General features: G+C 47.9%; 1 protein-coding gene across 1 annotated transcript in view; it reads right to left on the bottom strand.

Annotated features, from left to right (window-relative positions):
- Positions 1-6,175: 6,175 nt before the first annotated feature.
- Dora (zinc finger SWIM domain-containing dorado) overlaps positions 6,176-11,057 on the bottom strand; it is a 69,203-nt gene continuing 64,321 nt past the window's right edge. Inside the window, exons 9-21 of the mRNA XM_011138686.3 lie at positions 10,874-11,050; positions 10,566-10,752; positions 9,986-10,112; positions 9,737-9,893; positions 9,456-9,655; positions 8,861-9,353; positions 8,627-8,755; positions 8,121-8,334; positions 7,728-8,023; positions 7,446-7,550; positions 6,988-7,355; positions 6,612-6,761; positions 6,176-6,352 (exon numbers count right to left, since the gene is read on the bottom strand). Of these exons, the coding sequence (XP_011136988.3) occupies positions 6,286-6,352; positions 6,612-6,761; positions 6,988-7,355; positions 7,446-7,550; positions 7,728-8,023; positions 8,121-8,334; positions 8,627-8,755; positions 8,861-9,353; positions 9,456-9,655; positions 9,737-9,893; positions 9,986-10,112; positions 10,566-10,752; positions 10,874-11,050 (2,670 nt within the window). The 3' untranslated portion in view covers positions 6,176-6,285. The remainder of the gene's footprint in view (positions 6,353-6,611; positions 6,762-6,987; positions 7,356-7,445; positions 7,551-7,727; positions 8,024-8,120; positions 8,335-8,626; positions 8,756-8,860; positions 9,354-9,455; positions 9,656-9,736; positions 9,894-9,985; positions 10,113-10,565; positions 10,753-10,873; positions 11,051-11,057) is intronic.

Raw genomic sequence — 11,057 nt, 5'->3', positions numbered from 1 at the left:
GATCGAGTTTGCGCGCACGCAAATATTCGTCGTCAGAAAGTTTCCAAAAGTTCTCTCTCTCCCTCTCTTCGGTCACGTTGTCCTTCCTTCGTGTATTTCGATGGGCATCACGTGACCCGAGACCAAAATATCACACACACACACACACAAACATACACACACACACACACACACACACACACACGTACACACACAAACGTCGCGTATCTCGTACGATTAATATTAAACTCCTATTGAGATCTCCTTCAGAGTAAAAGTCTTTTTCCTATTACGGAACCTCGCGTTTCTACACGTGTCATTCCCTCTTCTACTTTGAGGTAATTAATTCTCGACGTCCTCGATCTTTCCTCTCCGCTCTCTCTCTCTCTCTCTCTCTCTCTCTCTCTCTCTCTCTCTCCCCCCCCTCCGTCTCACATTCTTTCTCTCTTTCTAGTGTAAAAATATACCGATTTGACACTTTTCTCCGCCTGCCAGACCAAAAAACCCGAATGTTTAACTCACTAATAAGGTCTCCCGCGGACACGCAAGCCGTTACCCCCTCGGAGACGCATTTCCCGTTCCGTCTTCATTTCCCGGTAGAAACGCGAGTGCCTAACACGGCCCCGAAACAGCCTAAACGCGAGCTACACGCGTCGCTCCGCGTAATTTCCTCGCCAATTTTCATGTACAAGCATATACACGAATCGACATTTTTACAAGCACGCGCCGTAAGTTGAGGTGAGATTGCCGTCTCGCTTGGCGGCTCGGCAAGAAGAAACGTCTTCGATCGCTTGTTCCTCCCCTCCCCCGCCCTCTTTGTTCCTCCGTGGCAATTACAAATATATCGCTTTGCCCGCATCGCGCGATCGCGACGAATTAGTCCGATGAGCGAATCCCTTCCTCTCCGATCGGCGCCGAAACCGAGCACGTCGGCGCGACATCGTCCTAACTTACGGCACGTAGATAATCGGGACAGTGGATTCTCTTTATAGCAAACTACGTGTCGCGTCTAAATACACCTAGTATGTATATTATTATGCGTTAACCCCACCGCCGCGAAGGACGACATTTCTCTCGCCGTGAAAGCGTCCTCTCCCCGCGAGAAATCGCGCGGACCGCGGTCCCTATTCTTAGTCAAGGAAAAAGTCCTCTAATCGCGTAAGTAGGCTAATGAGAGACTGCATCCTACTGCTACGAGCATCGTTTTTTTCTTCTTTTTCCTTTTATCTCTTTTCTTTATTCGATTATGTGCACAACACGCAACTGTATCTAGAGCAAATACTACGACGACGCTTCTCCTCCTCCTCCTCTATCTCCTCTTACGCCTCTTCCTCCTCCCTCTCCTCCTCCTCCTCCTCCTCCTCCTCTTCCTCTTCCTCCTCCTCCTCCTCCTTTCGAGCATCCTGAATTATTCACCAGATGCTATTCAATACGTAAGAAATGTTTATACGAACGAAACACACACGTTCCCTCCCCCCTCCCTACCCTCCCCCGCAACCCCCTATTGATCGCGACGCGAAGTATTTGTACAATATTGTTGACTGTCTGTGTGGCGGAGTTGGGTGTCACGATAGTCACGGCTTCGGCGACGCGGCGGATCCCGATCTCTCGTTCGGCGCGAGTAATCGTGCAGCAACTAATATCGAGCGCGCTACATTAATTACTATCGCGAGGCGGCTAATTGGACACAACGATAAGGACAACGACGATAAGGAGACGCTGACGACATCTCTGTGTCTCTCTCTCTCTCTCTCTCTCTCTCTCTCTCTCTCTCTCGTCTCATACATGAGACCGATCTCGCGAAGCGCTCCGTGAGAAAAAATCGTCCTTTTTCACATCGTGATGACCGGCAATTCTCAGCCTGCCACTCGTGAAACCTCGTTTTCGCCGAGGTCGACGCGGTCGAGAGTAGAAATCGGCCTGACGATCGTGAGTCTCCTCCTTCAGCGTGAGCTCGTGGAAAATGAATATTCCTAAATCCCAGGCAGAGCCGAAAATCACGATGACATGAGAATGACGAGAAAATAATCGGATCATGATGAAAAAACGAATTTTCCTCATCATTTTGACGTCATTTTGGTATCATCATGATTTTCTGTTCTGCCTGGGATTGGACAATCAAGTTGGAAAATGCCCGCTTCCGGCGAGTTCACGTTGGAGGAGATTCATCGGCTCCCCGATGTGAACTCGTGAACGAGTGAACGATTTCCAAACACTTTGGGCAGTTTTCGCTTGTCACGAGTTCCTCGCCGAAGCAGAAGGTTCAGGATCGACCTCTGACTTCGTCCGAGGACGAGCGGACGAAGGGGACGAAGATACAGAAGCAGGGACCGTGACTACGAAGGTCTCTCCGCTGACGGGAAGCACTGAAGCGCGGTCTTGACTTTGTAGGCGCGAAGACGCGCCTTCGATGCGTCGGGCTAACGATCGTGTCACTTCTTCTCGGTGAACTCCACCCTGACTGGAGTCGATCATGAACCCTTTTCCTCTAGCGTGACCTCGTGAGCAGCGAGAGCTTCTTCCGGCTTGGGAACGTTCGGAAGGACTCATCTTCACGAGTTCGCGCTACATGGAGAAGAGCATCGTGGAGGGAGATTATCGCGTGAAATTACGTTTCTTCTTGCGTTTCCTTTTTCTTTTGCAAAGCTGGACTGCACCGATTTCGTAGCATAAGCGTGTATTATACAGGTAGAATAAGCGACGTAAAACGGAACATTCGGGCAACTACAATAACTCGCAGTAAAACGTCAAACGTGCGCGTGCGACATTTCTCGAAGAAATAATTTCTAGTAATTTCAGTCATAATTTCTGTTTGGTCCAAGATTGCGAAAATTCGTTCTCGCGAGAATTTTTCTCTCCGCAATACTTTCTCCATGTGAGGGAAAAGATTCACGTCGCCTCTGGCCACGGAACTCTTGCTGTTTCGCGCGTTTTATACAAATCGGTATATCGTTTATTTCGCGCTGTAGCCTAATTAGATATTAGTTCGTTAGGAAAAGATAGGTTAGATATACTCTCAGATCAGGCCACGTGGCCTGAGAACAATAGCCGCGCTCGTCCCGTCTTGGGTGGAGTTCAGCGCTCTTTCTTAAGAGCGGAAACGTAAAACTAAAGCTTTACGTGTGAACTCGACGATTCAACGACGATGCAACCCTTCGAAGTAGAAGAAATGTGCGATACACCTCGCACATTCTTTCGCGTATTCGCAGGAAAGAATACACGATCGCCAGCCTCGCAGCTGGTCGGTGACGCACGATATTAAGCCGCTCCTGATCGAGATACCGGTAATTGAGAGTGGCAGTGCTATATATTTCCGACGTTTGTTTTCCTTCGCACTGAGCCTACATGACGAGCCTACGCTCCTCGAGAGCTCATTCTATTATCTACGAGTCTATCTAGTCGCTCTAGATTCGCGAGCGCGCTTGGCACTATCTCGACACTAGCGAGAAGGACGTGAATAAACGCGTCATCGGGATCATCGACGCTAGAAAGCGGTTCGCACTGCCGTCGCCGCGCTCGAGTTTATGGGCCACGTATTGTCCCGCAAACAATGTACCGAGGTTGAAGGAAAACAACGGGACGATTTCCTGAAATCGTAACACCGAAATACGAAATTTCTGCGATTTTGCCGAGATCTGTTTCTTCGTTTGAATTGTTCCTTCGTTTGAATTGTTTCTTGTTACGAATAAATGAATTTCGGCAAGATTTCGGGACGTTGCCTCCGCAGTACATTCGAGTTTCGATGTCGCGACTTTTCGCGGGAAATCGAGCCAGATTTCGAATTTCGAGGTGCCGATTTTTCAGGATAATGCATGTCCGCCGGGTTCTCGCTCACGTTTTCTTCAGCGTTTTCTCGAGAGCGAGGCGAACCTTCCGGATGAGAGACGCGATCGCACAAATCCGCTCATTCTCGTTGGCTCATTCGCGCTTCGAGGAGCGGCTGATGGAACACGCGACGCCGAACGGATTCGACGCGTCGAAGCGGCGCGCGATTCTGCAAAACTCGCGGATTTTCGCAACGCGGTCGAATTCCGCACAATCGACGTCGTTCACGCCGACACTTTGCTTGCTTCGGACGTTCTACGAGGCGGCTTTGCGAAGCAAACTTTTTCTGTCTTTAACGTCGCTCGAGTAGCCCCTCCTCTCTTCCTCCTCCTCCTCCTCCTCTTCTTTTTCCTCTTCTCCTGCTGCTTTCTTTCTACATACTGCGCACACTATTACGCGTAGTGTGTTGACGAAGAGATTACGGAATTACAGACAGTAGACAATATCGTAGACGATTTACAGACAGTAGACATTATGCAGAACATCTCTCGGCATGCGGAAAATGTTTCACATAGACTTCGACGAGGCACTGTTCAGAGTTCATCATACTAAAAACAATAACAAGTATTTATATTTATCGTAATACACTTCGCGCGGCGTCTCTCTCTCTCTCTCTCTCTCTCTCTCTCTCTCTTTCGCTCTCTCTCTCTCTCTCTCTCTCTCGCTCTCTCTCTCTCTCTCTCTCTCGCTCTCTCGCGCGCGTATTATAGCGTTTAATTACATAGTGAAAATAAATCTTTCTTTTCTTACCGTCTTATATGTCGTAGTATTATTTAATCTTTATCATTCACTTAGGCTACCAGATATTCAATATAAGCAATGAACTCTCTCTTTCTCCCCCTAATCTCTCCTTGCTTTTCCTTTTCTACGACAGTATGTAATATATGACTTGAGAGAGGAAAAAAAATAAAAATAAATCATAACCAACGTAAAGAAAAGGAAAAAGAAAGCACACTGACGTGTTCACCGCTAACGTTCACGAGCCACCCAGTCATGTCAACTGTCATCGAGAGAACAGTGAGAAACAGTACGTACAACGCGACATATTCATCATCTATTGTCGTTCCACCGGGAAAAAAGAAAACTGTTGATACAACCCATTCGTTTGCGGCAGAAACCCACGAAAGGAATATAGAGATACAGTTTATCAGTTTATCAGTGGTATTTCGTAGGACACGAATCTGGCGTCGCCAGGTGGATAGGTGGCTCAAATCTAAAGGTGATATGTCGGCTGCATGTAATGTGTGTTTTCTTCTTTATTTGTATCTCAAATTACTTTAATTTAAAAATTACAGAGATCATTTCGTTATTACGGATTGTCAGTAGTGACAAACGAAAAAGTATGTTGCGATCGGTTTATAGCATAAGTCTACGGTAGAGTAAAAAAAAAAAAAAAGAAAGAAAGAAATAGAAGAACCGAAAAAACGAAACGAAGGAAATTAACGAAATCTCAAAAGCATAATATATACGGGACATAGAGAGAAAAGAAGAAAACGTAGGGGGGGAATGGCGCTACGACTCACCAGGAGACGCTAAAGTGCCGCTAAACGAGAATCTAGAGAAATTCGCTCCTACAAAAATTTTGGCGCAACGTTAAGTAAACTTTACTTACATACGGATCTGATCCTACGATCGTTTATATATAAATAGACGATATCGGTATTCGGAATTTGTTTACAAAAATAAAACAACACGGGAGAATTAATTCTCTACCTATAAATGAGAAATAAAATTCACTATCTAATCGCAGCTAGAAAGACACAATGAAAGAAATGATCCGACCGACGATTCCCTTGCGTGTCCAGCATGAGTCCAAGTCCAAACGCGAATTTTGATTCTTGGCCGTTAATATAATGTACATGTATCACTTTATGCAAAAAGATGCTTCTATAGATCAGTGGCGCTTTCAGTATCATCATCATCATCTCTATATAGATCTTAGAGAATCGTATATATCTAAAACCTATACTCGTAGCTGCTGTTATACTTAACTGCTGACTTAGTGATACCTAACCTAACCTAACTCATCCTCGAAGTTATATACGCTTAACTAAAGTACTTTGTGATCTAAATACACATTAACTAAACTTAAAATATATCTCGAGCGTCTCTGGGATTGATCCCTTGAGAACCACGGCCGTCGGTTGTTGGTTCTTGCCACGCGGACGGTCCCGGCATACCGGCCATCATCTGGTGCTGAGGAGGAGGAGGAGGTGCCAATTGATGCGTCACCTCCTCGACAATGCACGATATCGAGATCTTGTCCCAAGCAAACTTGTTGAGATTAGGATTGAGGGCCAGTCCGTGGACGCATACGACGCTCTGTGGATGAGGGTGACAGGGGTGTTGATGTTGCAACACGAGAGTCGTGGTCGTGGGTGGTGGTGGTGGCGGTGGCGGCGGCGGCGGCGGCGGCGGTGGTGGAGGTTGAGGGTGATGAGGAAGGGAGGTGAGCCACGTCGCGGCTGGCTCGATTCTGTGTCATTTGCCGGTCTGTTGTAGCGCCGCGTTAATCTGCGTCCACAATTCTTTATTGCAGGATTGAGATCTGAAAGCAAGACGACGGCTATGAGTTAGCATGCTGGGCAGCATTTCGGACACTTATACAGGGTTGGGAAGTAACGCGCTACTTGTGTTTTTTTTTTTTTTTTTTCACTAACTTGGTAACGTTATATTCAGAAATTCTAACGATTCTCGTTACTTTTTGAACAACAAACACTTTTCTCTTCAATTGGTCACGATTAACGATTGACGCGTTACTCTCCGGAAGTATTAGCTTCCCCCGACCTTGCGCTTGGGCTGCTCACCTTTTAATGGATTGCAGCCATTCCTTGAACTGAGTATTTCCTTCGGGATTGATCTGGAAGGCAGCCCGTGCCGCGCATACAACACTGGCGAATTCTTCGTAATCGCTAGATGTTAAGTGGTAGAGCTTCTGATGCATACACTGAATATACCTGGAATCGAAAACGACGCATAGTGTCATTGGACGCTGACCGGAAACGCGGCAAGGTCTCTGACCGCATGATCTCTCGAGTTCTGTTGTTTTTAGCTGAAATAGCTCTGCATTTTCTGCCCTCCAAGCGAGACAAGTGTGTGATTCAACGGTGTCAAAGGGAAAACAGTCCAGTACAGTTCAGCTAAAAAAAACCGACTTCTCGTGCGATAGAGAACGCTACTAACATCTGTTGGCACTTGTGTACTAGCGGCGCCAATAGGGCAGATCTCAAGTGCTGCAGAATGAGCGCCGGGTTGTTTCTAGCAAGATACTGAGCCGCTTCCAGAGCGACATGGTGAAGAACAAAGGGACTGACGATGCTGTTGACAGCGCAGATACAGAGCTGGTGCATGTACTGTGTGCCGAGGCGTTTCGCAACCCTGAGCAGAAACTTGACGTCCTCCCCGTAGGGCGGATTTCGAGCATACTTTGCCTGAGGTCGGTCATCATGTACTCTACGAGCTAATGTTTCCAAAGCTAACATTCCCACGCGATAGGCGGAGACGAGAGTCCGCAAATGTTGCTGACTGAATTGTTGATTTTGCCTGTGAACCTGCGGCACAATGAAATCAATCAGCATTTTCATCTGTAACGACACACATCAAGTTATAGTCTTACATTCTTATCGCATCATGGAAATTACCTGGGGTTGAGCTCTCACAGTAGATATTATGGGTTGTGTTTGGACCAATTGCGGTCCGGGTAAGGTGTTTTGTCCTGGGAGAGGACCAGCTACTCCCGCTTGGACCTGAGTGAGATATGAGTTAATGTATATCAAGAGAAAGAGAGAGAGAGAGAGAGAGAGAGAGAAAGAGAGAGAGAGAGAGAGAGAGAGAGAGAGAGAGAGAGAGAGAGAGAGAGAGAGAGAGAGAGAGAGAGAGAGAGAGAGACATAAGAGAAATGAGTAGCAAAATAACGCGCTTACATTGACTGGCATGGGATACAAGTGATGAGGCGCTCCTGGCGTCGGTGGAGGCTGTGCCGTGTAATACTGCGGCCCAGGTGGCGGCGGTGCGGGTGGAGGTGGGTGATGCGGGTGTGGGGGATGTTGCGGATGCTGCGGATGCCCGGGGTGAGGTGGAAACGCATGGTACATCTGCATATGCGGGGGTGCGGGTGGTAGAGTGACACGATGAGGCGGCATCGGGCCACTGAATGTCGCGATAGAATGATGGGGATGTACAAAACTGAAGGGGCCTACAGCGTATGGCATGCCGACTCCTGGAAAAGAATTACAATGTAAATTACGATCGGGTAATAGTGAGACAGCTCGATGGCGTCTTCGAGTCAGCAGAGTAGACACTATCGTTTGTTTTACCTAGAGGCGCCAAAGTTGTAATTGTCGGGTGAGCGGAGTAAGGCTGAGGCGGCGGTTGCGTGCTGGTCACAACAACCGCTTGAGTCGGTCCGGGCATCATCTGGCTATTCGGCAAGTCCACGGGAGGCCCTGGCTCGACTAACAACACTCCGTTGAGATCCAGTTGCAAAGGATCATGTGGAACTTCATCCTGCTGATCGCCGCCAGGATTTCGCTGCTCAGAGAAGAACGTGAAGGCAAATGTAGGGGTAATCGTACAGACAAGGTTACACATCTCGGGTTTCTTGGATCTTAAGATTTCTTACTTCTTAGAGAGTGTAATTCGAGTCATTCGTACTCTAAAGATCCGCGAGACGTGTTACGTCTCTTACATATGATCACTAAGATGTATTTAATAAACTGGAAATGCGAATAAAAGTAATCTAAGGCATTTAAATAAGGCAAATAAATTTGACACACACACACACACACACATACAGACACCCATCGCCAAGTTTTGAACTTACCCGGAGAAACAATTCGTACCAATACTTGGCCACCTGGAAAAGCACCTCCGGGTAAACACCGCCGCCTTTCGCGGTGTTCTCCACTGTGATGCATGCTTTCTCCAGCATAGCTTCACTCTGTTCCTTACACTGCGCGAGAAGAATGAAGCATCGTGTAATGAACAATCTGCGCAATCTGATGCAACAATAAATGATATATAATAGCGTAGGCTCTCTCGGCCGCATCGTACGTACTTGAGATATAGCTCTCTGGATTTCGTTGGGATTGAGCGCGTGTGCGTGCGGCAGGCAAGACAAAGCGAGCTCCGACGCCGCTCTGACCATATTCGGGTCGCTGCCTCTCGAAGACTTGTCAGCTATACTGGCAGCCTCCGGCGGTGTCAAGTGGCCTTCCCAGCTGTCGATGAGGAACCAGATAGCCGGCGCTCCGATCTCCATCGCCTGACCGGTTATCCAGGACACGTGGCTCGAGTATGTGCGACTGAGCCAGTTCGGACTGACACAATTATGCAGACCGAGGGCGTACAAACCGAGCTGAAAAGCGCACATATGAAGCGCTCTGTGCGGACCGTGATGGTTCTGACTGGTGGATGGCTGATGGAACAACGAGGTCGAGCTGGTGCCACCAGCCTTCGCTAGGACAGTTTTGGCGAGCTCGCACATGAAGTGTGCGCTCGCTTCCGACGGCTGATTGGGAATAGACGGATATACTCTTTTACTCTTATATCTGGATACAGAAAGGAAAACAGAGACACATCAGACATACAGTTCTCGACGCCTGACACGTGTCGTATCGTGTTGCATGAGCGTTTATTCAGTCACCACATACCGCGTTTCTTTAGTTCTAATAGGCACAGATGGCTGAACAATCTGCGGTTGTACGGTCAGCGCGCTTATACCACTCTCTAGCTCGGCGCTCGTACTGCTGTGAGGTCTGCTGCTACCGCCGACGATGTTATCACCATTCCCGCCGTTGTCCATCCCGGTGAGAGGCGACGAGCGTTCCTCGTCGTGAACACATCTTGACATCTGCGAATTTAGAGTAACGTTAAAAAGCACGTGCGAGGGAGCAGCGCTCCGCGTCACGAGAAATACCTTCACGGTTCTTACCTCGCTCTTAGTAGGAGGGTTGGAGGTGTAGTAGCTACTGAGAATGGGCGATTTGATTAGTTGATGAACGTCTCGGTCCAGTAATTTGTCCATGATTCTAGCCAATTTCACGGGATCGTCTTTGTAATGAACGAGCAATGTGATAGCCAACTCCCCTCTGAGAAAGAAAGAAATTGCGTGCTCTTATTTGCATTGACGCACGTGCACACCGATGCACGCTAATGCTAACGACCGCCACAAACCAGTTACCTCTGTCTACGCGTCCCCTCGCAAAGAAGAGGATGATCCGCTTCGCTCACGTTCGCTTTCAATCCCAAGACAGCCACGGCTGCGTCGAATCCGAGATTCGGGTCGATCTCTGCCGGCAATTTCACTCCTACAAAGTATTCCATCTTAATTTCCCCGTCCTACTTGTCTTCAACAAGGACAGTTATTTCTTCCTTTATATAATTATCAATTCAACAATATAAGAAATAGAATTTAATTAAATATTGAATTTTCCATTTCTGCTTGGGATAACACAAGTATGTTACAAACAATACGAAACATTCCATCTCATTGTTTCCATCTTGCTTTGTGCAAACTTGTCAGTAAACTAATCGAATATTTATTTGTGGGAGATGGCATAGATGGGGCTATGTTACAAAGAAGACTGCGTATTTGGACGGCGCATTTAGTGTTAAGTACGTGTGGCGTGTCGGTCCTTGAAGTGAACTGGACTTAACATTACGTATAAATCTCGGGTGTAAGACAAACATAACTCGGATTCGGACGGCCACACTTAACACGAAAGTGCGCAGTCCAAATGTGGACCGAGTGTGCTGCATACTTGGCACGTCGAGCGCGTCGTATATGAAGCTGGCCAACATGATGGGCAAGAGCGCGTGTCCTCTTGATCGCATAACGCCGTCCCTCAATTGCTCCGCTCTCTGTCGTATCATGGCTAACTCCGCCGGTCCCAGGGGGATTCTCTTTAGTAATACTACTAATTCGCTTTCCTGATGAGCCAGCTTGACCTGGTCAAGTCGAAAGCGACCGTGAGTCATGAGCGAGCGACACTCACACACACACATACACACACACACACATACCACACACAACAATAAACAATGCAATTCGTATCTCGCCTAATCCTACCTCCAACGGCTTCGTGTTCGCCGGCGGCCTGGCCATCTCCAAGCCGAAGAGGCCCACGCGAAACGCCAGATTGTGATGCTCCGGATTCTCGGCCAACACCGTGCACAGGAAGCCGCATTTCGCCAGAGTTGCCGACGCGAGACACGTTAACTGGTGAGACGCCGGATTCACGTGTTGCTGTAAC

Source organism: Harpegnathos saltator, unplaced genomic scaffold, assembly GCF_003227715.2.
Source record: "Harpegnathos saltator strain DR-91 unplaced genomic scaffold, Hsal_v8.6 scaffold87, whole genome shotgun sequence".
NCBI lineage: Eukaryota > Metazoa > Arthropoda > Insecta > Hymenoptera > Formicidae > Harpegnathos > Harpegnathos saltator.
The sequence above is the reverse complement of the archived record's forward strand: the minus strand, read 5'-3'. Positions and strand labels throughout refer to the sequence as shown.